The following is a 27,890-nucleotide window of genomic DNA, read 5'->3' on the forward strand; positions in this document are numbered from 1 at the left end:
CCTACCAAGTCACCTGCTCCCCAGCTGCCCAAAGGGAAAGATGGTATCTGCAGTATGGTTTGCAAGTCATCAAATCTGGCATCAGGCAGACCACGGGAGAAAGTCGATTGCAAAGCCAAGAGCCTCTCATGGAGAACACCTCACCAGCAGTCCCCTCTCATTTCTACACATTCTGAAGATTTTGCAATCAGAGCTAAATTCCAGGGGTGAAATCTGGATCCCATTGTAGTCAATGGGAGTTTTGCCATTGACTTCACTGGGGCTAGGATTATATTCCAGATCATAGAAAATTAGGGTTGGAAGGGACTTCAGGAGGTCATGTAGTCCAATCCCCTGCTCAAGGCGGGACCAACACCAATTAAATCATCCCAGCCAAGGCTTTGTCAATCCGGGCCTTAAAAACCTCGAAGGATGGAGATTCCACCACCTCCCTAGGTAACCCATTCCAGTGCCTTACCACCCTCCTAGTGAAATACTGTTTCCTAATATCCAACCTAGACCTCCTGCACTGCAACTTGAGACCATTGCTCCTTGTTCTGTCCTCACTTTTCTGGTACTTCCCAGTCTATAGACTCTTTGGCATGGTACTCTGTTATTTCACATCCTTAGAACATAATATTCATTGCAGAAGGTTGTACCTTCCAAATTGGGCCCTGCAGGTAAGGAACTTTGGACAGGTCACTGTGCTACCCAAATGTCTGGATATTATTCAATATACATGTTTGAAATGGTACTGCTGTGTACTGCAGTCTTGACAAGGTGCCATGATTGTGTCAAGGTGCTCAACCCATTTCATTGTCATTTTAAAGCAATCCAGATCCAAGGCTGTTGATCTGTGCATGTGGGACTATTAAGAGAATTCCTATTAATGGTAAATAATTTATCATCCAATGAGGGTTCTTCATAATACATATTGTTGTTATGAAATGTGAACACCAAAAACAAGGTTTCCCTGTACCTCTGAAGAACTCTCTTCTCTTATTTTAATAATATCATGATCCAAGTTAATCATAGTCAATAAACATGAGAGTAAATTTGCACGATTGAAGGGTTGAATGAGCTAAAATGTGTTCTTGTTCTTGAAGCCACACTTAACAGCATTAAAAAAAAAAATTCCCCCCACAAGTCTTGTCAAATAATGTGATGTCTATCTCACACTGTGCTTTACAGGCACAATTTCCCTTATGATGAGTTGGTCTAAAATTCTAATTTGTACTAAAGTGTAACCTCCGGTGTAAGATTTGTTTGCTGCTGTGCACAGTTTTTGAGTCAGTTGGACAGATCCTTAACTGCTTTAAATTGGTTTCACTTGATTGTAATCAATGGACATGGCACAATATTTGTACAAGAATTAAAACAACTCAGGGAATGGAAGAGATTATAGTTGATATACATCAACAAATTTGCATTTTGGATATAGATAGGTATCATGCATATTACGGTGCATATTGAATATGGTCATTGGTTACTCTTGGATTCTTTATTGTATTGATCTTTATACCAGACTCTACATTCTGTTCCCCATATTATGTATGTTGGATTTTACAAAAAAAAAAAAAAAAAAAAATTGTCCCAGGATGACTCGATACAGACCCTTACAAAGTAGTTTCCAAATATTATCCTCACCAGAAGGAACCAAGAGAGCGATTAATACAGAGAAAAAAGAAGCACATTTTATTTCAATGTCAGTGCAATGAGAAGAGTCTGTTCCCAGTAGAATTGGAGAGATCATGCCAGCTTGATAGTTTTATTGCCATTTCAAGAGACCTATTATGGTCCTATTAAAGTGACTTTCAATTCCATATCGCTCATACCTGAGAGAAAGTAAGATGTATAGTACATTTTGGGCCTCAGGACAATTCTTTCATCTTGATCATCATAAAAAGAAAAGAAAATCTAAAAGATGACTTATTTTATAATATGAGGACCCTGGTTTATGCTGAATGTAACACTGTTTGCTGGTATTTAAGTCTGTAATCCTCCTATACATTTTATCAACTCACCTACTGCATTCCAATTACTATTTGGTATAGTTTTTATTTCCAATGAAGATTAAAGGGTACTGCTAGATGTATGCAAAAAAATGTGACTACAGAAAACAGCAAATTAGTTGGAGTATGTCAGCTTAGGAGAACATTTCTGATATGAGTGCTGTAAGGGTGTTAATAAACAGACTAACTCGTTTGTCTCACCATGGAATGAAAATAAGAATCACTGTGTTATAATAAAATCTTGCCTGGGAAGTGCCTAGAAGACTCTTTGAAGCCTAGGGTGGTTTCCTTCCATGGATTTTGACACATCGATACATGCAAACCACATTCTAAATAACTGTGAAATGAAATGGGTTCTGTGGAGAACAGATGGATCAAGGCTAAATATGGTGATGTGCACTGGAGACAGGAACAGATTAATACCACAAGGGGAGACTAAAGGAAAATTGGAAAGACTGGGGTATTAGAACTAATTCATGAATCATTTCCAACTGATAGTTCTGCCTTCAGGCACAATGAATAATACCAAGACAGCATCTTTAAAAATGTATGTGTGTTTTGATGTAGCTTAGAATTCAGAGCCATACTTCCTGGTGAAATTAAAAGAAAAGTTCTTTACTGTTCTTAAAAAAAATACTCATATTTCTAAACAGTACACGTGCAACATTGTTTAGTTTTTTGTACTCTGGCATGAATTGCTATTTTAACAAGTTAGATCAAACTCCCCTCTGTGACACAAAGCCTTTGAAAATGAATTTTTTTGCATGGATGTTCTGTAGCAGTTAGGAGACTTGATTCCCCCATTCACATCCAGACTATAGAGCTCCAGCCCTTTTAGTGGTTAAGGGCAAGATTTGACTGGTAGGTCTGCATGCACGTCTCCATAACTCTTCCCAGCCTACTCCTGCTCCAAACACCCTCAGCATTATAATGGCTCTAACCAGCCCCCTTCCTGGACCAGTGCTCCACAGCACATGGAAAGATACATACCTCTAAATGAGATCTGGATATCATGTCCTCCTTCATGTCGTTTTTAATGATTACATTCCATGAGATCAGATTCTGATATCCTCACTGAATGGTACCTTCCACTGCATGCAGCCCCATTGAAATAAACGGGAGTACTTGAGAAATAAGATACTTCTCAATATGAGTAAGGGCATCAGAATCTGAGATTGAAAGGAGTACTCAAGCAGTAGGGAACTTCTGTGTGTGAGTACTGGTATCAGAATGTTGGCTGTGGTTAGCCAAGCAGAGCTGTGCCTGTTAGGACCTCTGAATCTCTTCAGTGTGGCATGACTATCAGGATATGACAGAGCCTGAACACTGTTATTCATAACAAACATGGAGAGAGAAAGAAACAGCTCGATAATTGTTTTGAAACGTTAACAATCTCCCGAGAAATCTTACAGGAAGTGTCATGTATGAACTACGGAGAGGTGCAGAGCACTTGGCTGTGAAGGAAAATTTTGTGAAATATCTTAATACTGTGGATGGCGGCAGGTTACTTTGCGATGGAGGAAACGATCTGCATGGGTTTCTGCTCAGTGGCATAAATGATGCAGTTTGATGCTTCTAATATGATTCCCTCATTCTAAGCAAGGTTCAGTAATAATATTAAAAAAGATATAAAATGTAGCATTTGCCTGAAAACCTGATTCTCAGTCTGCTGTTTTCATTTCAGGTTGCCAATCTGGCCTGTTCTATCTCCAATAACGAAGAAGGTGTGAAGTTAGTCCGTATGGCAGCAACCCAGATTGATAGTCTATGCCCACAGGTAGGCAACATTCTTGCTGCAAAGTACTCAAGAACTGTTAAAGCATTAAAGAGCATAAGGTATTTGACAGAGAAAAATGTCCCATATGAAGATTATAGCCTTGCCTTTTTCGTTATATTGTTGATTGCCTTGCAAAAACTGTGAAAAATACATTTGTATTGTGAGACTTGCTTAATGAACAAAATGAGCACAGTGCACAGCTGTGCTTTTAACGTAGTATTTAATCAATTTGTTCTTTCCCTTGAGCAAAGTTTTGTCATTTCTTGTAACAACTTATTCTAAATAATAGGTAATAAATGCTGCACTCACGTTGGCTGCCAGACCCCAGAGCAAAGTAGCTCAGGACAACATGGACGTCTTTAAAGATCAGTGGGAGAAACAAGTGAGAGTTCTCACTGAGGCAGTTGATGACATCACTTCTGTGGACGACTTCCTCTCTGTCTCAGGTACGGGGATCAAAGGAGCCGCCTAAAAATAAACCAATAAATTAAAGTAATGGTCACATTAGAAAGACAGCTAGAATTACAGCCAAGTTATTAGTCCGTTCTTCCAGCCACTTAGAAGGCTGGCTTGCTGAACTCAGTGGGAGAGATCAAGTCCTGCCAATTAATCCCTAATAACTGGTCATTGTACATTTGGTATTATTCATGAAAGAACCTCAAAGTAGACCACCACAGAATTCAACCCATACTATTTCCCAAGGCTTGGCTGCTCTCAGAGATCCTCTCAAAGGATTGCTCAGCCCGTACTCTATGTCCTTTTCTCATAACGGCCAATTCCACCTACCTTTTCTGTCTTTTGGGAGATGTTTTGAATTTCAAATCCTGATGGGGCTAAAACAATTGCCAGTAAAACAAGTATAAATTTTTAGCACCAGTTTTCCCCTTCTTATGAACAAAATTCATTGCTAGTGCATGTATTCGTAGTTGGACAGCTACCTATCTACCTAATTTGCATCTTTTAGTTTCCGGTGGCTAACATATGCAGCCAAAATGAGTTGAAGGTGTTGCCCCTATAGAAAGAGAGGCTGGGCAGGAGCCTGGCTGAAAATCTGGCCTTTATTGTTTCTCTGCGTGCTGCAGTAAATGGCAAAGCAACTTCATGGAATCAAAGAAGTTAAGAGATGGAGACCCAGGTTCTCTGGTGCAGTCCATTCACTTTGTTCCACTCAGGTGGTACAAAATGGATGGATTCTGGGCAGAAATATTCAGCAGAGATTTTCCTTGTGGAGGAAAATTCTTCACTGGTGTAAACCTGGCAGAGGTAACTCCTGTGCCAGTCACTCCGGTGCACACACTAGTTGTTCTAACTAATATAAGGACCAGGCAACCAGTGAATTATGGAGTTATAATTGGCTTTCTGATGCACTCCCCCAACCTGCACCTAGCAGAGCTCAAATGTAGGGGAGGACTGAGCCTGGAAAAGACCTATTAGATTATCAAATCCATTTCCCCACAGTGCAGGATTTCTGTCTTTGCTGTAATTAGCAGAGACAGCTTCAAGTCACAGAATTCTGAGTTGGTTCCAGATTCCAAGCCTCCCAGACTTCAGGGTTCGTTTGAGCTCATTATAAAGATATGGATCACAGGCAAAATTTGAATCCAGGTCTGGGTTTGGATTTCAAGTTCAAACTTCAGAGGTTTTCATGCCTAGAGTTTTGGCTGGACCTGACTGTATTGCCAATAAGTACAGAAGAATTTGGACCACTCTTTTTACATTTATTAATGTCTTGTAACAGGCTGCCGCCAGTGTTTGCAAATGTTATTCTTGATTGTCACAGCCCTTACCCAAGAGGGAGAGAAAGGATGCCTTACTCTATTTCATAGTCCTTCTCAGACTGTAAGCAAATGGGTGGGAAGGGGAAAGAATGAAGTGTAAGTTGAAGGATACCTGATGTGGCCCTTCACCCCTTTGCTCACCCACCAGAATAGCTGGCCAGGAACACAGTAGAGAGCAAGCTGTTCCACAAAAAGAGGTAAAGTATCTTACTCCTCACCCAAATACAGGAAGGAAAGGGAAAGGGATTTGGACTCTCTGGTTCACAATCTTTTCTCTCTGCTGCTTCTGGGGAGGTGTAAATACACACTACTCCATATGGCAGAATGTAAAGTTACAATCTAGCTATAAGCAGCTAGTGATCCTGCTGCAAAAAGTGGTCTGTTTGTGTGTTTGATTCACTGTTGCAGGTAGCTTGTTATCCTAGCAAGATATAAGGTAGGTGGAATTGGCCGTTATGAGAAAAGGACATAGAGTACGGGCTGAGCAATCCTTTGAGAGGATCTCTGAGAGCAGCCAAGCCTTGGGAAACAACATGGGCTGAATTCTGTGGTGGTCTACTTTGAGATTCTTTCATGAATAATACCAAATCCTAGGAAAGGGATAAGTTTTTACTTGCTACAACTTGTGTCAATTGTGCGGAATCCAGTTATACTTCTTTTGTGTATAAAAAGGTAATAACAGCTATCTTAGAAAAAAGAAGAGGCACATTTTACATGAAATAATGTAAACAGTTCTTGTTTCCAAGTAACAGGAAAATCCCTATTTCTATTATGCATTTGCTCTCTATTCTTTGTGAATTTTGGCAGATGAGGCATTATTGGATCTTAACATCATATTAGGAAAGATTTTGAATATATACTTTTCTTTCCTGAGGCATATGCTTTTAAAAATAAACCCAGATTCAAACTGGAAATAAGTAGAATGGTTTCATAATTCAATCAGTGTGTGAAGTTATAATCTAAAGTGCACATTTCAAAAATACTATTTTTAAATAGAGTGTGTGGAGGGGGGGAGGGGAAGGGTGGCTTATTCATCCCTAGAAAGGATTCCTTCATTTTCATTTTTTTGTCTGTTTGGTTGCATCATGTTATTCCTGGTAACAAGGAAATGGTGCGATTGAGCCTGATTACACTCCACGATTCAACCCCAATACAGAGTGCTTACAACAAGCCATGACAAGGAAATGAAAATTGACTGTCAGAAAACTGGGCGCTGCAGAACGTGGGAGAGCATAGATTTTGATTTGACAATTGGTGCTGGCAAGCACCTTTGAGCTCTACAAATAATGGACGGACCAAGCCTGTGGTCCATAGATACAGTCCACAAGCTGAGAAGCTGCTATTTGATTATTTATTTTTGTTCTACTGTTCAAAGCAAAGCACTTGCATCCATAAATTGCCCGTTCTTCCCCGGGGTAATTTGTACTGACTCTGTTTTTCAGAAATCAGTTTATTCTCCTAATATATTTATTGGGGATAAGCTTGAGTTACAAAACTTGGAACCAGATCCAAATTTTTCCAAGGTGGGTCAAATCTGGGGTTTCAGTTCAGGTCTATCTTTTCAATATTTTATTTTCTTATCTGTTTAAAAATTATGTACTATCCCACCCTGTTTAGAGAACTCTGCTCTATTAGCAGTCAGCTCTGAAGTCTTAGCTTCAATCAGAAATTCACACAAAGAAGCAATAGCTTATTTTTAGTTGTTAAACCATTAAAGTATTAAAAACCGGTTGGTGACTGGTTAAGAATTTCTGACAAAGTGACCCCTCCCCGCTTATTACCCCATGCCACAACTGATGGCACATTTTTATCGGTGCAGTGGCTACAGAAGGAGGCTGAGATTAATTTTAATCAAACGCTTTACATTTCAAATACATTGTCCATTTGTATTTCTAAAAGTGTTTCACTTCAGACAAAATGTGGGCATGCTGTGCTAAGCAAAATGGGTTTAAAAAAAATCTTTTAGCAGAGTAACATTTTTGCTATGTATTCATGTACTTTTTTTTAAGAGAATTTTCCCTTTGAAATGACCTTTGTTCACAACACTGGAGAATTTCAGTTCTCATTCAGAAATGTTATAATTTGAAATGCAACATTCTTAACTTTCCTGGAAAATTTAAATGAGTGAACCCTGGGATCTTTGGCAAGGCACATGACAATTTTAGTCTATTTTTGTAACCCTGGAATGGCTAAAAAAAAGCAATTGGTTAAATGATCAACCTTGGTTTATTGATCATGGCATCTTACTACAAGGTACATCATTTTATCTCCAGCTCATTTGTAGTGGTACTGGCAGAAAAGGAAGTTGCACGTCAGATTTGCCTGTGATTAGCCAAATGTAAAATTCAGATATCACTTTTATTGTTGAAATGCCTTTTTGAACTATGTTGATTCAACACATGACAGTGCTGTGTAAGGCACACATTATATACTGCAGTGTATAAAACCTGGCGGCCAGCTTGTGTAAATTGGTGTATCTCCTTTACTTTCAATAGAGCTACAATAATGTACACCACCTGATCTTGCCATATGTTCATTAGTATAGTATCATGATACGCACAATCACTGACACTTAAGAGCATGTTCCCTGCTATAAAAGCTTCCCACTTCTGTTCCTGGTCTGGTGGGAAGCGGATGACCTGTTTGCTCCTCCACTTCCTGCATGGAGTCCCTCACTTCTCCTGGTTCTGAATGCAGTGAGGGACACACAAACCAGCTCTTGCTGCCTCTACTCTTCCACTGCTGATTCCATTTGCACGGGTATGGAGAGGAACCCCTGAAAAATCTCTCTCTCCCCTGGATTATTTCTAAAGATACTCTACTGCCCGTCTAATAAGACTCCTGGGTGAGAGGTGGTAGAGACGATACACAATAGTACTTACAAAGGTAAAAAAAAGATTATTTTACAAAATGATGAGAGACAGCAAGTGGAAACGGAACCCCGACCCCTGTGTCCATGGCAAAGAGCTCTGGGGTGAAATTCTGACTCCATTGCACTCGTGACAAAATTCTTATTGACTTCATTGTGCCAAGAATCAATCGCCTGTGCTCCCCAGCCACCAGAAAGTTACCTACTAAAGTGCCTTCTCTACAGAGTCTCTTGTGAAGATGCAGGTTAGGGGTCAGGACGTTGGACTGGCCATGCTCTCAGATGTCATGCTACTATCACAGCCTGGTGACTGAGCATGTGCAAACTTTCTTCACATGAGTGAATTTTACCCGTGATGTAAACCTAACTAACAGGCGCCAAACTCTCATTGACTTTCAATAGCAGTTGGGTGCCTAATTCCTTTAGATGCCTTTGAGACTCACATCCTAAATATTTTCAGTAGTAAACAGACTAATCTTCCAAATATTGACTTCTTGTCAATGCATATACAGAATGTATGGCCATATTATACTCCAGTTTTATTTATTGTTATATTAGTAACTCTTAAAAGTTATTTAATTTAAGAGTTGATATTTGAAGTGAATTTCAGTGTTTGAGAAAAGTACCAGATTTACAACCCTGGAAATCCCAAGAGCTGTACTTACCCTTAAAATAATTCTTAGATCCGTCTGTGCCTCAAGATTGTTCTGGAGTGACAATGTGTAGTGTGAGAAGGGTAGTTAAGTTCATAATGGTAAGTAAGTTCACTGGTTTGTCCACTCTGCTGAGACTCTGAATAATGGTGCCAAGTAATGCTAGTTAAGTAGGTGAATTTTGTGGTGAGAAGATCTAATCAACCTATTTAACACAGGATAAGTCACCAAACAGACATTGGACAGAAATTAATTTTGATCAGTACTGACCTAGGTTCAGATTCAAAACAGTGACCTGGGATGTAAAGCACCATAACTTATTATGTACCCTTATTAAGAGACTACAGTATCCCCCAGAAATGGCCTAAAGTACCGTGGTAATAATATTGTAAGCTGTTGTGTTTTAGTCACGTATGACACAGTCCTACATGACATTCTCAGAAACAAACTAGGGAAATGTGGTGTAGATGAAATTACAATAAGGTGGGTGCACAATTGGTTGAAAAACCTTACTCAAAGAGTAGCTTTTAATGGTTTGTTGCCAAAGTGGAAGGATACTAGTGGGGTCCCTCAGAGGCCTGTCCTGAGTCTGCTACTATTTAATATTTTCATTAATGGCTTGGACAATGGAGTGGAGAGTGTGCTTATAAAATCTACAAATGATACCAAGCTGGGAGGGGTTACAAGCCCTTTGGAGGAGATTATTATAATTCAAAATGGCCTCGATAAATTGGAGAATTGATCTGAAATCAAGATGAAATTCAATTATGAAAAGTGCAAATTACTACACTTGGGAAGGAAAAAGCAAATGCACAACTATATAATGAGGAATAATAACTAGCTAGGAAGTAGTACTGCTAAAAAGGATAAGCGGTTGTAGTGAATGACAAATTGAATATGAGTTAACAATGTGACGCAGTTGCGAAAAAGGCGATTGTTTTTGGGGTGTATTAACAGGAGTGTTGTAAATAAGACGTGGGAGGTAATTGTCCTACTGTACTAAGCATTGGTGAGTCTTCAGCTAGAGGATTGTGTCCAGTTTTAGGCAAGACACTTTAAGAAATGTGGACAAATTGTAGAAAATCCAGAGAAGAGCAACAAAAATGGTAAAAGGATTAGAAAACCTGACCTATGAGGAAAGATTAAAAAAAACTCGCCATGTTTAGTCTTGAGAACAGAAGACTGAATGGGGACCTGATAACAGTCTTCAAATGTGTTAAGGGCTGTTATAAAGAGGATGGTAATCAATTATTTTCCATGTCCACTGGAAGTAGGACAAGTAGTAATCAGTTTAATCTGCAGGAGGGGAGATTTAGGTTAGATATTAGGGAAAAAAATCTTTCTAGCTATAAAGATAGTTAAGCTCTGGAATAGGCTTCCAAGGAAGACTGTGGCATTCCCATCAATGGGAGTTTTTAAGAACAGGTTGGACAAACACCTGTCAGGGATGGGCTAGGTTTACTGTGCCTCAGCTCAGGGAACTGGACTAGATGACCTCTTGAGGTTCCTTCCAGCCCTATATTTCTGTGATTCTATGATTCCATGATTCTAAAGTACTCAGAACAGACAAGTTATTCTTTATGACTCAACAGTTGCAGTATACTCATATAAGCCTAGCTATGAACTGAAAATTATGTGTGTTCTTTCTGCAGAAAACCATATTCTGGAGGATGTGAATAAATGTGTGATCGCCCTCCAAGAGGGGGATGTTGATACACTGGACAGAACTGCAGGTGCAATCCGTGGTCGTGCAGCCAGAGTCATTCACATCATCAATGCAGAGATGGAAAACTATGAAGCTGGAGTTTATACCGAGAAGGTACTGGAAGCTACAAAATTGCTCTCCGAAACTGGTAAGCTTACTCTAACTAAGCTCGCTAACACATTAAATTCCTAACCAGTTTAAGTCTATATTTTCAAGACTGTAATTTAGAAGAGCATCTGTGCTCTCTCTGTGTGGGTGGATCTGCTTGTTAGTGAATAAAGTTCATGTTTCAAAACAAAACAATAAAAAATACACACTGACATGTTGAAAAAAGGACAGAAAAAATAAATCCAAATAATAAGGCTAATTTCAAAACCTCATGTCCTCTCTCCAAAGGTCTAAGAAAACCTCAGAATTAACAATGTTTCAGTGAAAGTACTTTGGAATGACTGACAATTCATGAGTATATCATTTTAAAAAGTAATAAAATGTCATAGTTATTTCATAGAAGGACTATGTGCAGAATCAGAAACTCTTTCCACTCCTGTTCTCACTCACATACTTATTGACCACAGTAGTTGATCTAGGCTTTGTACTCACCAGGATATTGCCAATTGTGACAAATAACCAATGAGTAATTCAAACACATGTAGCAACAGATAATATAAGTAACTGTAATGTTAGAGTGAAGCAATCAGATTTGTTGCTGCAACATAGTGAATCCTTTATCACTGGTAGCATGTTTGTTAATTCTTGATATATAAATCAGGCTATAAAGCAAGCTAACAAAATATATTGATATATGCATTATAATTTATTATTATTTTATTGTTCCAATTGAACAGTGTGGCCCCAGGAATGAAACCGGGAAAGGTGAACTGTTAGAAGCTCTGCTTTCTATGTCCCTTCATTGGAGATTAAGGACTGAATCCCAGATTCTGACTGTACATCTTTCAGTATATGATCAAAACTAGAGGAGGCTAGGAAACAAACTTTGGCTTCTCAGAACTGGTGAGAGGCATTTCAAAGGAGGATTTAGCGTTTGGGCGCATGATCTGCACATAATATTATATACCCTGCCACTTAGTCCTAATCAGCATACATCCCCTAAACACCTCTCTGTCTTATATTTGGATAAACCCAGAGAAAGGGGATGATTGGGACTAGAGAGCTTATTTTATGGGAGGAGACAAACAGAACTTGGCTTGGTTAGCCTAGCAAAACAAAGGCTGAGAGGGGATATGATTGCTGTCTATAAATACATCAAAGGGGCAAAAACAAGGGAATGAGAACAGTTATTGAAGTTTAAGGACAATGTTGGCACAAGAACAGATGGGTAAAAAATAGCCAGGAATAAATTCAGGTTGAAAATTAGAAGGTTTCTAGCCATCAGTGTGAAGTTCTGGAACAGCCTTCCAACAAGAGTAGTGGGGAACAAACAACCTAAATGGTTTAAGATGGAGTTGGATACATTTATAAATGGGAGTATAGGATGGGCTGCTTGTGTTAGCAGGTGACAGGACTTCATGACCCACGTGGTCACTTCTAGTCCTGTGTTCCAAGAGAGTGAGAATTTGGCCCTCTATGCCTTTGAAGATGCTGGGGTGGTCATCCTCTCACCATAGTGCGATTCCATAGAAAATCTTTGTATAGTTCTTAGTCAAGGAAACACAAGAGGATCAGAAAGTGGTTATTTTAATTCCATATTTATTGCATAATCAATATAAGATGAAAGGTTTTTAACCATAACTTTAGAAAGGGCATTTCATGAGCAAAATAATGTAAACTCTAGCAATAAGCAATTGTCATGGATTCACAAAAGGAAGATATGACCTATCCAGTGTGAATGGGTTCTTGGGTCAAAAAGACTTTCATAAAACCAGCAAAATATACTGAAGTTTCTTTTCATTAAAGTCTTCATTAGTAAACTGAGCGATTTCTGAACAATATGAATTCATTGTTAAATAGAACAAAATTAATTTTCAGACATTTTATTATGCTAACATTTCTGGACCAATTTTATGTAAAATGTGTCCAATTCATCTTTCATAGAACTAATTTACAATGATAAAAACACAATGAAATGGATCTACAACAGGGACATTAAATACTTACATTGCATAGTTAACGTGTTCTTTAATAAAGCCTGAATTATAACAAAGTGCTAATTATATTAAGTGCATCTTTTCCAAGCCCTTCTGTGAGATCTGGGGAAAAAATGGACCTGGTTGCTGTAATATAGAGAAAGAGGTCTCCAAATTACAGATACTGTATTTTAAAGCCTGCATTTCAGTTCATTCTGTTCTCTCTCTCTCTCAGGTACTTATATGTCCCCTATAACTGTAGTATCTTAGCAACTCAGAATCCTTAATATATTTATCCTCACAACATCACCATGAGCAAATTGCTATTAACCCCTTTTACTTACGGGGAGCTGTGGCATACAGAGACACTACATGCCTTGCACAAGGTCACACAAATAGTCTCTGGCAGAGCAGGGAATTCAACCCTGGTTTCCTGATCACTAGGTTAGCACCCTAACTGCTTCCTTCTTTCGTGGAAGTGTATTGAAATGTCCTTTTTGCAAATTGTATATCTTGAAGACAACACAATTAGGGGAAACTAAAGCAATAATCATATTAATACCACATTTGTCTGACCAAATATTGCACTATTTGTCAGTAGATTCTAATGTGCTTCACAATGGCATTGTCACCTCCAGACTACAAAGAGTGTAACAGAGGCCCAAATGGTGAAGGGATTTCACTCCAGTCATGGTGTGAGTTAGCGCTAGAGCTGAAGTTGGAACTCAGTTCCCTAATTGCAATCCCCTGCTCCATCCTCAAGATCAAAGTCACTGCTTATCTTATTCTCATAAGACAGAAGTAGATTTGTGACTATAAATCCATAGACTTTAATGCCAAAAGGGACCATCATGGTCATCCAGTCTGATCTCCTGCACATCTAGGCCACAGAACCTCACCCACCCAGTCCTGTAGAAGGTCCATAACCTCAGGCTGAGTTACTGACGTCCTCAAATCTTGATTTAAAGATTTCAAGTTACAAAGACTCCACCATTTACTCTAGTTCAAACCAACAAGTGACCTGTGTCCCACATTGCAGAGGAAAGAAAAACAAAATAAAAAAAGAAGAAAAGAAAACAATTTGACCTGGGGGGAAATTCCTTCCCAATCCTAAATACAGTGATCAGTATACCCTGAGCATGTGGTTAAGATCCACCAGCCTTACACCTGGGAAAGAATAGAACATAAGAGAATAAGGGTACGTCTTCACTTACCGGAGGGTCCGGTGGCAGGCAATCGATGTTCTGGGATCGATCCCGGAAGTGCTCGCCGTCAACGCCAGTACTCCAGCTTGCTGAGAGGAGTACGCGGCATCGACGGGGGAGCCTTCCTGCCGCGTCTGGACCCACGGTAAGTTCGGACTAAGGTACTTCGAATTCAGCTACGTTATTAACGTAGCTGAATTTGCGTACCTTAGTCCGAAGTGAGGGCTTAGTGGGGACCAGGCCTAAGAATGAGCATCTAGCTCGGTATCCTGTCTTCTGACAGAGGCTGGCACCAGATGTTTCAGAGGGAATGAACAGAACAGGGCAATTATTGAGTGATCCATCCCCTTTCATCCAGTCTCAGTATCTGGCAGTCAGCAGTGCAGAGACACCCATAGCGTGGGGGTTGTATCCCTGACCATCTTGGTTAATAGCCATTGATGGACCTACCCTCCATGAACTCAGCTAATTCTTTTTTGAAACCAGTTGAACTTTTGACCTTCACAGCCTGCTCTGGCAACAAGTTCCACAGGTTGACTGTGCATTGTGTGAAGAAGTATTTCTGTTTGTTTAAAATCTGCTGCCTAATAATTTCATTGAGTGACCATGGTACTTGTGTTATGTGAAGGGGTAAATAACACTACCTTATTCACTTTCTCCACACCAGTCATGATTTTCATGACCTCTATCATATCCCTTCTTAGTCGTCTCTTTTCTAAACAGAACAGTCAGTCTTTTTTAATTTCTCGTCATATGGAAGCTGTTCCCTAATCATTTTTGCTGTCTTTCTTTATATATTTCTTTCAATTCTAATATAACTTTTTTGAAATGGGATGACCAGAACTGCATGTAGTATTCAAGGTGTGGGCGTACTATGGATTTAAATAGTGGCATTATGATATTTTCTGCCTTATTATCTATTCCTTTACTGATAGTTCCTAACAATCTGTTAGGTTTTTTTTTAACTGCTGCTGAACATTGAACAGATGTTTTCAGAAAACTATCTATAGTGACTGTAAGATCACGTTAGCAGTTAATTTAGACACCATCATTTTGTATGTCTGGTTAGGATTATGTTTTCCAATGTGCATTACTTTGCTTTTGTCAACACTGAATTTCCTCTGCCATTTTGATGCCCAGTCGCCCAGTTTTGTGAGATCCCTTTGGACAGTCAGCTTTGGACTTAACATCTTCAATAATTTTGTATCGTCTGCAAACTTTTGCCACTTCAATGTTTACCCCTTTTTCCTGATCACTTCTGAATATGTTGAACAGCACTGATCCCAATACAGATCCTTGGGGCACCCCACTTTTTTTCTCTCTCCACTGTGAAAACTGACCATTTATTTCTATCCTTTGTTTCCTACCTTTTATCCATGAGAGGACCTTCTCTCTTTTTCCACAACTGCCTATTTTACTTAAGAGCCTTTTGTAAAGGACTTTATCAAAGTTTTTCTGAAAATCCAAGTACACTATATCCACTAGATCACCTTTGTCCACATGTTTGTTGACCCTCTCAAAGTATTTTAATAGATGGGTGAGACAGGATTTCCCTTTACAAAAGCTGTGTTGACTCTACCTCAATGTATCATTGTCATTTATGTTTCTGATAATTCTGTCTTTTACTATAATTTCAATCAATTTACTTGGTACCAAAGTTAGTCTACCAGCCTGTAATTACCAGCATTGCCTTTGGAGCCTTTTAAAAAAAATAGGTGTTACGTTAGCTATCTGCCATTCATCTGGTACAAAGGCTGATATAAGCAATAGGTTACATACCACAGTTAACAGTTCTGCAATTTCATATTTGAGCTCCTTCAGAATTCTTACGTGAATACTATCTGGTTCCGCTGACTTACTAGTATTTAATGTATCAATTTGTCCCCAAACCTCCTCTACTGACACCTCAATCTGGGACAGTTCATTAAATTTGTCCCCTAAAAAGAATGGCTCAGGTGTAGGAATCTCCCTCATATCCTCTGCAGTGAAGACCCATTCGAAGGATTCCTTTAGCTTCTGTGCAACAGCCTTGTCTTCGTTGAGTGCTCCTTTAGTACCTCGAATGTCCCATGGCCCCACTGATTGTTGGCAGGCTTCCTGCTTCTACTCATTCTGACTGCAAGTCATCTTGTCTTCTCTTCTCACTTGCAATCTTCTGAGAGTCGATCTCTATGTTCTTGGGGCTCCAAACTCTGGCTATCTCCATGGTCTATTCCCCTCTCCTTGTAGGGTTATTCACACTTTCTCTTCTTCCTTTGTCTACCATCTTCTGTTACTGACTGCCTCTCTGCTCCATTTTCTGACTCACCAAACCTATTCCTCAGGTCTGTTTTGTTCTCATAGTCACATGCTTCCACTAGCCACTTTCCTCATCATCTACTCAAATCTCCTATGAAACTCAACCATAGTTTTTAGCTGCATCTCCTAACCTTAGCTCTTCTCTTCCATTGGATCTATCGGGTGGCACTTCAGTCATACAGGTGTGACTCCTGTGCTGCTGTCTGGCCAGTTGGCTGCAAGGAAGCCACACCTCCTAATCAATGTTCAGCTGTAATCAAAGGCTCTGCTTCTCTCAGTACACACTGCCCCCTACCAGACTTTGCAAACTGAAAGCAAACCAGCAAGCAAACAGACTCTCAAGTACTCACTCACAGCCACTAGGGAACAGGGGTTTGCTTGCCTCTGTTCTCCTCCAACAGATCTCCAGTCAAATCCTCTGCTTTCAGCGCTCTCTCTGCTGGCCCCTGGGCCACTGCTCAGAAAGCAAAACACTGAAGAATAGGAGCTGCATTTCAGTGGAAGCACACATGACTGTGAGCCAGAAAACAGTAACACAGGCACAAATCCTGGCTGTGTGCAAGTCTGTGGAGCTACACTGATTTACACCAGGGGAGCATCTGGCTCATAGTATTTTGTACTTATACAGTGTAGTGTTTTTCCACCTGCAGTTCTCAAAACACATTACAAAGGTATGATTGGTCGTGCTTTACAGATTATTATATTGAGACAAAGAAGGGTGAAATGACTTGCCCAAGTCACATAATGAGTCAATGGATGAGCTGAGAGGAGAGCCCCTCCTAACTCAATTCTGTGCCCAGTCCATAGGCTCATATTCCCTCCAGGGTTGGGTTCAACAAAGTCACAAGTTGTGGTGCTGGTTCTGCCACAGACCAACTGTGGCGCCTTACGCAAAATCCCTTAACAACTTTTTCCTTTGGTTTCCTCATCTGTTAAAAGATGATATTAGTATCATATTTTACAATGGGGCTTAATTTAGTAATGTCTATAAAACACTTGGCGATCCTGAGAAGATGTGATAGAAGGATAAAGTGTTATTAGTATATACAGACAAATTCTGCCCTTAGACGTGCATGTGGGATCCTAGTGGATTCGATAGCTATGAGTGTGAAACACTACGGTAAGTCCCTAATCTTTTTTAATTGAACATTTATTCATTTTTAAAGGAAGAGCTTTTGTAGACTCAGGGAAACTAATTTAAATGATAATAGTGAGAAAAAATAGCACTGAACACTTCCTTGATTATTATTATTTACTCTTTGAGGGCTCAGCTCAAGAAATGCATCTGGCTGTTGAGCTGTATAAAAGCCCAAATTACAAACTATAGTTTTTCGGGGACACCAGAGCCTTGTGCATTTTTTTAAACTGGGTGTTCAAAGAAATACTGGGCCAGATCCTCAGCTGGTCTAAATCAGTGTTGCTCCCCTGAATTTCAGTGTAGCTATGCTGATTTAGACCAGGTGAGCAGCAGTATGGTGAGATTTTTTGAAGACAGATTTCATATTTGGTGTAAACACCTATGTTGATTTTAGGGAAGTGGCACCTACTTACACAAGATCTGAATTTGGTACCTGATTTCTAGATTTCATTTCATTATCTTCTTTGAATAATTTATAACGCATAATCCATCCTTTCTTCATTTTAAGTTAATGGTGACTTTTAAAAAAATATCTCCACATATGTGTAGGGTTTTTTTTTTTTTTTCGTTAGGAATTTTTTTCTTGTTGTTAGGTTTCATTTTTTCACTGCTTCCTTGGCTATGTTTAGTTGACTAGTGACCTTTATTCTTGTGCTTGTTAGAGCCTGTTCTGATCACATTTATGCCCCCAGTGTCTTTGATATTAGCATTAATTAAGGACATGCTGGTTAAATCCTCTTGAATAATGACATGGTTTCATTTCCCTTTAAAAACAAAGCAGATGCTTGACTCCCACTTCGTGACAGTTGCAGAAAGCTAAGACAAAAACCATGAAACCATAAAATCTAAATGACTTCTTAGAAATATAAAAGCAAAATTCATATGGCTTTCAATGGATGTTAATTGTTATCTGCAGTGGGAAAACAAGGCCCCAGAGTTTAATCTTCTGTTTTGTCATGTACCGCATTCTACAACAGTGCATGGATTTTAGTTTTCTTTGTATTACAAGCTATTCCCTGTATAGTTAGCTCTGTTTTGTCTTTACAACAAATAGAACAGAAAGTGGTTATTAAGAATAACTATAATAACTTAAAATATCTCTCAGATGTATTTGCCTTTGTGAGCATTGTGTTAGTATTTTTTTTTTCACATATATGCCACTAATTCCAATTGATAATAGGTGTAGCTATCATTTGTCAGGTTGTTATTGTTTGTGGAATAAAACAAATAATTATTTTTTTCTTTTTATTTTGCAGAAATTCATTTGTTTCTATTTGCCATATTGCAATATTATTATTTATGATTTATAAATAATAATATTTATAACTATTATAAGGGGGGAGGGATAGCTCAGTGGTTTGAGCATTAGCCTGCTAAACCCAGGGTTGTAAGTTCAGTCCCTAAGGGATCCACCTAGGGATCTGGGGCAAAATCAGTACTTGGTCCTGCTAGTGAAGGCAGGGGGCTGGACTTTGATAACCTTTCAGGGTCCCTTCCAGTTCTATGAGATAGGTGTATCTCCATTAATTTAAGTTATTTATATAGCACCAGCAATGTAAAAAGTAAGATAAACACATATAACATGACCTTGCCATAAAGGGCTTAAGATCTAAAAATAGAGAGAGAACACCATACAGTCAACACAGGTAGAAGTAGGTGGATTTCCATTTGGATGTCAGTCAACCTTGGCCTTGTAGATCATGTGGATCTCTAGGAGTGGTTTGAAAGTGAGCAAAGGAGCCTGGTCTAAAATAGATAGGTAGGAATAGGAGAACATGTGCAAGAGAGGTCTACCAAGAAATGTGGGTGGAAAGGAAAAGGCAAATTTTTGAGACGTGCATAATAAGAGAAAAAACAACATGATTGCTGAGGACCTGGCTATGCAGGGAGAAGATAAGCAAGACTTCAAAGATCCTCCATGATGAGTTAACGGGGTAATAGTGAGTTTTGTCAGCAGTGACAGAAAAGAGGGGAGGAAAGAAGATGAGCTCCATATTAGATGTGGTGGTGGAAGAGATATCAGAGTGGAAGGCAGTTACAAAATTCCAGGATGGCGAATATTTGTAAGTGATCAGTATTCATTTCTTATCTTATTGGGCTTCAGTTGACCATATTTCAGTTTGTGAGTTTCATCACCTTCAGGACCAAAGGCTCTTTTCCCAAGAATTCTGAAGGAAATCAAGGCACTGATTCAACAACGCACTGAACCATGTTTTTAAATGCTTTGATGAATCAGGGACTAAAGATCCAAGTAGCTGAGCAACTAACAGCCGTATCTAATTTATCATTCCAAACAGCTGTTATACTAAAAGACTAGAGGATATCCAACATTATACCCATATTTCAAAACAGTCCTTATTGTGACCCTGAGAATTATAAACCAGAGAGTACTATGCTTCAGTACTATGAGGAATAGAATGGAAAACCATTCAACATAGAGTTATAAAACAAGTAAATGAGTCTCACAAGAGACTGATAAATCAGTGGGCCTTCTGTAAGGTTAAATTATACTTTCCTTATCTGTTATCATTGTTTAAAGAATTTTAAAAAATTAAATTTAATACAAAAAGAGACTTGGTGGATATAATTTAATTTATTTAGATTTTTAAAAGATGTTGATCGTTTTTCACAAGAGGCTGTTTAGGAAACGGATAACCAAGGGGTGAAAGGTAAAGGCCTTTGGTGGATTAAGAAAAGTTTAAGAGATAAGAAGCAAAGAATAAATGGCCAGAACTCAGCATGGAAAAAGATGAATCCTGTGATGCCCTGTTGTTAGCACTGTGGCCAGTGTTGTATAATATATTAATTAACAGGTCAATAGTGAGGAAGCAAAATTTGCCGGAAGGAAAATACTGATATAGCTGTCAAGACTAAGTAAGAAGCACCCCAAGAAAGGTAATTTTATTCAATTTCACAAAATAGAGAAGTAATTTAAACTACTTGCATGCACACTGACGGGTTCTGAGTTAATGTAACCTCTCAGCAAAAATATCTAGTCATTATTATGGACAGCTTGTTGGAGATATCTATTCAATGCACAGCAGCAGTCAGCCCATGGATAAGATGTTAGGCTGTACATTAACGAGGATATTCATGAACACCCTGAATACTGCTTTCAGTTTTGATCACCGCAGCTCAAAGACCTAGAAGAAATAGTAAAGGTCAAGATTAGAGCTGTGTGAATATCTGATTTCTTTTGGTTCACTGGCAGTTCCAAAAAAAGTTGTTTGGGGTCAAACTAAAACCAATTTTTTTCTGAATAGTTGGCAAATCATTTGACCTGAAACTAACTATTTTGTTTCAGGCCCTTTTAACATTTTTTTTTTAATTAACAAAAAGGAAATAAAGGACTAGATTCATAAAATGGAGGAGAAGGTGGTAGGCTTATACCCATTAGTCTAGACGTTAGGGCATTCACCTTGGAAGTGGGAGATCCAGGTTTGAATTCCCACTTTGAGCAGGAACTTGAACCAAGCTCTTCTTCCCTCCCAAATGAATTCCCCAAGCACCAGATCATAGTGCATTCTGGAGTGGGTAGCTCTGTCAGTCTCTCTCTATTGAAGCTGTTCCCCTTTGTATCCATAAATAAATATTAATTGGAGCAGGGAATGGAACCCATATGTCCCACCTCCCAAGAAAGTGACCTAACCACTAGGCTATAGAGCCATTTTCCCACTCTCTGACTATTCAAGAGAATCGGACACCACAAAAATTTAGGACACTTGCGTCCTAATCTCTATGTACGTCAGTTCTCCATCTGTAAAATGGGGATAATAATATCATTTTACCATCTCACCATATTGTGAAAATAAAATTCATTAATGTCTATGAAGTTATTGATTACTATGAGAATGAGTGCCATAAAAAAGCCCATGAGGAAAGTTGTAATTCTGTATGAGAGCAAGATGTGGTAGGTGTGCAATAAATAAGGCATGGAGTCATGCATTGAATGATGCGGATAAAACAAAACAAAATATTGAATAGCTACCCACTCTGTAGCATCCATGCTTTGGAACAATGGGGCAATGGTGCTGTGGAAAAAGTAGTATATCCTAATGTATGGCATAAGACCCATGTATAAGGGGCCCAAATTAAGGTTGCATGGTCATCATTAATATTGGCATTTCCCAAATTATGGGTACTTACATACATAAGAACATAAGAACGGCCGTACTGGGTCAGACCAAAGGTCCGTCCAGCCCAGTATCCTGTCTACCGACAGTGGCCAATGCCAGGTGCCCCAGAGGGAGTGAACCTAACAGGTAATGATCTAGTGATCTCTCTCCTGCCATCCATCTCCACCCTCTGATAAACAGAGTCTAGGGACACCATTCCTTACCCATCATGGCTAATAGCCATTAATGGACTTAATCTCCATGAATTTATCCAGTTTTCTTTTAAACGCTGTTATAGTCCTAGCCTTCACAACCTCCTCAGGTAAGGAGTTCCACAAGTTGACTGTGCGCTGCGTGAAGAAGAACTTTCTTTTGTTTGTTTTAAACCTGCTGCCTATTAATTTTATTTGGTAACCCCTAGTTCTTGTATTATGGGAATAAGTAAATAACTTTTCCTTATCTACTTTGTCCACATCACTCATGATTTTATATACCTCTATCATATCCCCCCGTAGTCTCCTCTTTTCCAAGCTGAAAAATCCTAGCCTCTTTAATCTCTCCTCATATGGGACCCGTTCCAAACCCCAGATCATTTTAGTTGCCCTTCTCTGAACCTTTTCTAGTGCCAGTATATATTTTTTGAGATGAGGAGACCACATCTGTATGCAGTATTCCAGATGTGGGCATATCATCGATTTATATAAGGGCAATAATATATTCTCCATCTTATTCTCTATCCCCTTTTTAATGATTCCTAACATCCTGTTTGCTTTTTTGACCACCTCTGCACACTGCGTGGACATCTTCAGAGAACTATCCACGATGACTCCAAGATCTTTTTCCTGATTAGTTGTAGCTAAATTAGCCCCCATCATATTGTATTTATAGTTGGGGTTATTTTTTCCAATGTGCATTACTTTATATTTATCCACATTAAATTTCATTTGCCATTTTGTTGCCCATTCACTCCGTTTTGTGAGATCTTTTTGAAGTTCTTCACAGTTTGCTTTGGTCTTAACTATCTTGAGCAGTTTAGTATCATCTGCAAACTTTGCCACCTCACTTTTTACCCCTTTCGCCAGATCATTTATGAATAAGTTGAACAGGATTGGTCCTAGGACTGACCCTTGGGGAACACCACTAGTTACCCCCTCCATTCTGAGAATTTACCATTAATTCCTACCCTTTGTTCCCTGTCTTTTAACCAGTTCTCAATCCATGAAAGGACCTTCCCTTTTATCCCATTACAACTTAATTTATGTAATAGCCTTTGGTGAGGGACCTTGTCAAAGGCTTTCTGGAAATCTAAGTACACTATGTCCAATGTATCCCCCTTATCCACATGTTTGTTGACCCCTTCAAAGAACTCTAATAGATTAGTAAGATACGATTTTCTTTTACAGAAACCATGTTGACTTTTGCCCAACAATTTATGTTCTTCTATGTGTCTGATAATTTTATTTTTTACTATTGTTTCGACTAATTTGCCCGGAACCGACGTTAGACTTACCGGTCTGTAATTGCTGGGATCACCTCTAGAGCCCTTTTTAAATATTGGCATTACATTATCTATCTTCCAGTCATTGGGTACAGAAGGCGATTTAAAGGACAGGTTACAAACCATAGTTAATAATTCCGCAATTTCACATTTGAGTTCTTTCAGAACTCTTGGGTGAATGCCATCTGGTCCTGGTGACTTGTTACTGTTAAGTTTATCAATTAATTCCATAACCTCCTCTAGTGACACTTCAATCTGTGACAGTTCCTCAGATTTGTCACCAACAAAAGCCGGCTCAGGTTTGGGAATCTCCCTAACATCCTCAGCCATGAAGACTGAAGCAAAGAATTTGTTTAGTTTCTCTGTAATGACTTTATCGTCTTTAGGCACTCCTTTTGTATCTCGATCATTGAGGGGCCCCACTGGTTGTTTAGCAGGCTTCCTGCTTCTGATGTACTTAAAAAACATTTTGTTATTACCTTTTGAGTTTTTGGCTAGCCATTCTTCAAACTCCTCTTTGGCTTTTCTTATCACATTTTTACACTTAATTTGCCAGTGTTTATGCTCCTTTCTATTTACCTCACTAGGATTTGACTTCCACTTTTTAAAGGAAGTCTTTTTATCTCTCACTGCTTCTTTTACATGGTTGTTAAGCCACGGTGGCTCGTTTTTAGTTCTTTTACTGTGTTTCTTAATTAGGGGTATATTTAATTTGGGCCTCTATTACGGTGTCTTTAAAAAGCAGCCATGCAGCTTGCAGGGATTTCACTTTAGTCACTGTACCTTTTAATTTCTGTTTAACTAACCCCCTCATTTTTGCATAGTTCCCCTTTTTCAAATTAAATGCCACAGTGTTGGGCTGTTGAGATGTTCTTCCCACCACAGGGATGTTAAATGTTATTATATTATGGTCACTATTTCCAAGTGGTCCTGTTATAGTTACCTATTGGACCATCTCCTGCGTCCCACTCAGGACTAAATCTCGAGTTGCCTCTCCCATTGTGGGTTCCTGTACCAACTGCTCCAAGAAGCAGAAATTTTGTCTCTGCATTTCGTTCTGAGGTGACATGTTCCCAGTCAATATGGGGATAATTGAAATCCCCCACTATTACTGAGTTCTTAATTTAGATAGCCTCCCTAATTTCCCTTAGCATTTCATCATCACTATCACTGTCCTGATTAGGTGGTCGATAATAGATCCCTAATGTTATATTCTTATTAGAGCATGAAATTACTATCCATAGAGATTCTATGGAACATGTGGATTCACTTAAGATTTTTACTTCATTTGATTCTACATTTTCTTTCACATATAGTGCCTCCCCCCTTCCCCACAGGACCTGTTCTGTCCTTCCAATATATTTTGTACCCCAGAATGATTGTGTCCCAGTGATTGTCCTCAGTCCACCAGGTTTCTGTGATACCTATTATATCAATATCCTCCTTTATCACGAGGCACTCTAGTTCACACATCTTATTATTTAGACTTCTAGCATTTGTGTACAAGCATTTTAAAAACTTGTCACTGTTTATTTGTTTGCCCTTGACTTTGACTTTGCAACCTCAACATGTGTTTTTTTTTTTTTTTTTTTTTTACCATTTTTGATATGTATATGTGATATATATACACCTCTACCTCAATATAACGCTGTCCTCGGGAGCCAAAAAATCTTACCACATTATAGATGAAACCGTATTATATCAAACTTGCTTTGATCCGCCAGAGTGTGTAGCCTTGCCTCCCCAGAGCACCGCTTTACCGCATTATATCAGAATTCGTGTTATATCGGGTCGCGTTATATCGGGGTAGAGGTGTATATATATAGCTAGAGATCGATATAAGGTGGGTTTTTCAAAGCCACTTAGATGATTTGGATACCAATTTCCATTCATTTTTAATCGGCATTGGGCATCCATTAGACACTTTTGAAAATCCCAACCATAACAAATACACTGGTGTTTCTCAAACTGGGGTTGCCTCTTGTGTAGTGAAAACCCCTGGCTGGCCGGGCCGGTTTGTTTACCTGCCCCATCCACAGGTCCAGCCAATCGCGGCTCCCACTGGCCGTGGTTCGCCGCTGCAGGCCAATGGGGGCTGCTGATAGCGGCGGCTAGTAAGTCCCTCGGCCTGCGCTGCTTCCAGCAGCTCCCATTGTCCTGCAGCGGCGAACCACGGCCAGTGGGAGCCGCGATCGGCTGGACCTGCGGACGGGAAGGTAAACAAACTGGCCTGGCCTGCCAGGGGCTTTCCCTACACAAGCAGCGACCCCAGTTCGAGAAACACTGAAATACACACATGTGTATGTATGTATTGAAGGCACACTACCAAGACAATTTCTCTTATATTTCAGACAGCCTCTTTCTGACTGGACTCAAAGCGCTTGAATGACATCTGCTTGTTTGAAAAAACTAACAATGTAACATACTGCACAGTAGTACTCTATTACAGTATTACGGTCAAAAATGTATGTTTTCTTAATTATCCACATAAGGATCATGAGTGGAAATTTTGTAAGTTACACTTATACAACTCTTATATTGGACTAAGATGTAATATTGAAATATTAAATATTTATAATCTGACAAAGAATTTACAGTGCTTATGGAACCAGACTTTGACAAATACCTCAAGCTAAATAAGGTGTCATGTTCAATTCTATATTCATTCCTCAAGTCAAATTGAGAACCTATGCCGTCTTTTACAGAGAAGGCCTGACAACCAATTGGGATTACTTTTGAAATACTTCAATTTCCCAATAGACTGTTGTTTTCTCAACTAAGTACATTAATAATTAGGAAAATACCAGTTAGACAAGGAGAAGCTGTATTCGGAATTAACTTTTTTTTTTCTGTGCTTCGTGATATCAGTGCACTATATCCCTCTTAAATCTGGACAATTATTTATCTTCCAAAGGCAATACATTATTAGGCAGTGGATCATTCATGGAATTTTGCTTTTTTAAACTCTTCCTCTTACTTCTTGTTGATAACCCATTGACCACCGTAAATAATTGTGGTCCATCCATATGATGTGCACAATTATGGTTCTTTATGCAAATGTAAATCCTTTGGTAGGCTTCCCAGATATCCATCCCCAGCAGCACAACCACACCATTTCTGTTGCATCTAGGGCTCCATCAGCATCTACTATGTTATTTTATGGAACAATTAGCATTTTGATATGGCTCAATGTAAATGTATACATCTGGGAACAAAAAATGTAGGCCAGACTGACAGGATGGGGGAACTCTATCCAGGGCTGGCTTTAGGCTGATTCCCCCGATTCCCACGAATCGGGCCCCGTGCCTAAGAGGGCCCCGCACCCAGCCAGAGCACGGCAAGCCCATGGCCCCACAACCCCGGCCCGAGCGCGGCAATCCCTGCGGCCCCACGACCCCAGCTGGAGCGTGGCAATCCCCGCGACCCCGGCTGGATTGCAGCAATCCCCGCCATCCCGGCCCGAGCGCTGCAATCCCCGCAGCCCCGCGACCCCAGCCGGAGCATGGCAATCCCCATGGCCCTGCTCCCCCGGCTGGAGCACGGCAATCCCCGTGGCCCCGTTCCTGGAGCGCTGCAAGTCCCATAGCCCTGCTCCCCCATCAGAGCGCCGGCCAGAGCGCCTGGCGCTGCCCGCTGAGTACAAGCCCCACAAATCGGGCCCCGCACGTGCTAAAGCTGGCCCTGACTCTATCCCGGTAAGCAGTGCCTCTGAAAAAGATCTGAGGGTTACGGTGAATAATCAGCTGCACATGACCAACATCTCCATGTGTTGCTGTTGCTGAAAGAGCTAATTCGATCCTGAGATGCATAAACAGGGGAATCGCCAGTAGGAATAGAGAGGTTATTTTATGTCTGTATTTGGCACTGGTGTGACCATTGCTGGAATACTGAGTCCAGTTCTGATGTCCACAATTCAAGAAAGATAAATTGGAGAGGATTCAGAGAAGAGCCATGAGAATGTTTGAAGGATTAGAAGAATTATAGTGATAGACTCCAGGAGCTCAATCTATTTAGTTTAACAAAGAGAAGTTGAAGGGGTGACTTAATTACAATCTATAACTACCTATGTGGGTATGTGGGAAACAAATATTTAATAATGAGCTCTTCAATTTAGCAGAAAAAGGTATAGCATGGTCCAATGTGTGGAACAAGTTGAAACTAGACAAAGTCATACTGGATATAAGGTTTCAGAGTAGCAGCCGTGTATAAGGTGTAATTTGTTAACAGTGAGAGTAATTAACCATTGGAACAATTTACCAAATGTTGTGGTGGATTCTCCATCACTGACCATTTTAAAATCAAGATTGGATGTTTGTCTAAAAGATCTACTCTAGGATTTATTTTGGGGAAGTTCTATGGCCTATTTTATTCAGGAGGTCAGACTGGATGATCACAGGGATCCCTTACAACCTATGAATCATAGAAAGGAAAGGTGACTCAGTGGTTAGAACACTAGCATGGGTGTTGGAAGGCCAGGATTCATGGTAATTGTAATGTATTATGGTATTGAGGGCCATATATGTTCTGTAGATAAAAAGCAGTCAGTTTAACCGTGTAAATTCCATAAACTGATATTGTTCTAATGGTATCAATGATAAGTTCTCAATCAAAGCTTATGTTTCTGATCCTGAGCAATAACACTGTTATGTGACTTGAGTTTCCTATGCTTGTTTCTAGAAATGTGTAAATTTGTTTACTGTGAAAGAGAATTGAATTAGTACCAGTTTGTCAGGAAACATCACAAAAATGATACTATAACTTTAATGTGAAGGCAATATT

At 39.5% G+C, this 27,890-nt stretch overlaps 1 protein-coding gene across 2 annotated transcripts in view; it reads left to right on the forward strand.

The window, feature by feature from the left end:
• CTNNA2 (catenin alpha 2) overlaps positions 1–27,890 on the forward strand; it is a 747,858-nt gene that overhangs the window by 658,824 nt on the left and 61,144 nt on the right. For both annotated transcript variants that reach the window (XM_054029838.1, XM_054029839.1), the window contains exons 10-12: positions 3,676–3,768; positions 4,058–4,214; positions 10,721–10,921. In XM_054029838.1, the coding sequence (XP_053885813.1) occupies positions 3,676–3,768; positions 4,058–4,214; positions 10,721–10,921 (451 nt within the window). The remainder of the gene's footprint in view (positions 1–3,675; positions 3,769–4,057; positions 4,215–10,720; positions 10,922–27,890) is intronic.

This window comes from Malaclemys terrapin, chromosome 5 (genome assembly GCF_027887155.1).
Source record: "Malaclemys terrapin pileata isolate rMalTer1 chromosome 5, rMalTer1.hap1, whole genome shotgun sequence".
In the NCBI taxonomy this organism is placed as follows: Eukaryota; Metazoa; Chordata; order Testudines; family Emydidae; genus Malaclemys; species Malaclemys terrapin.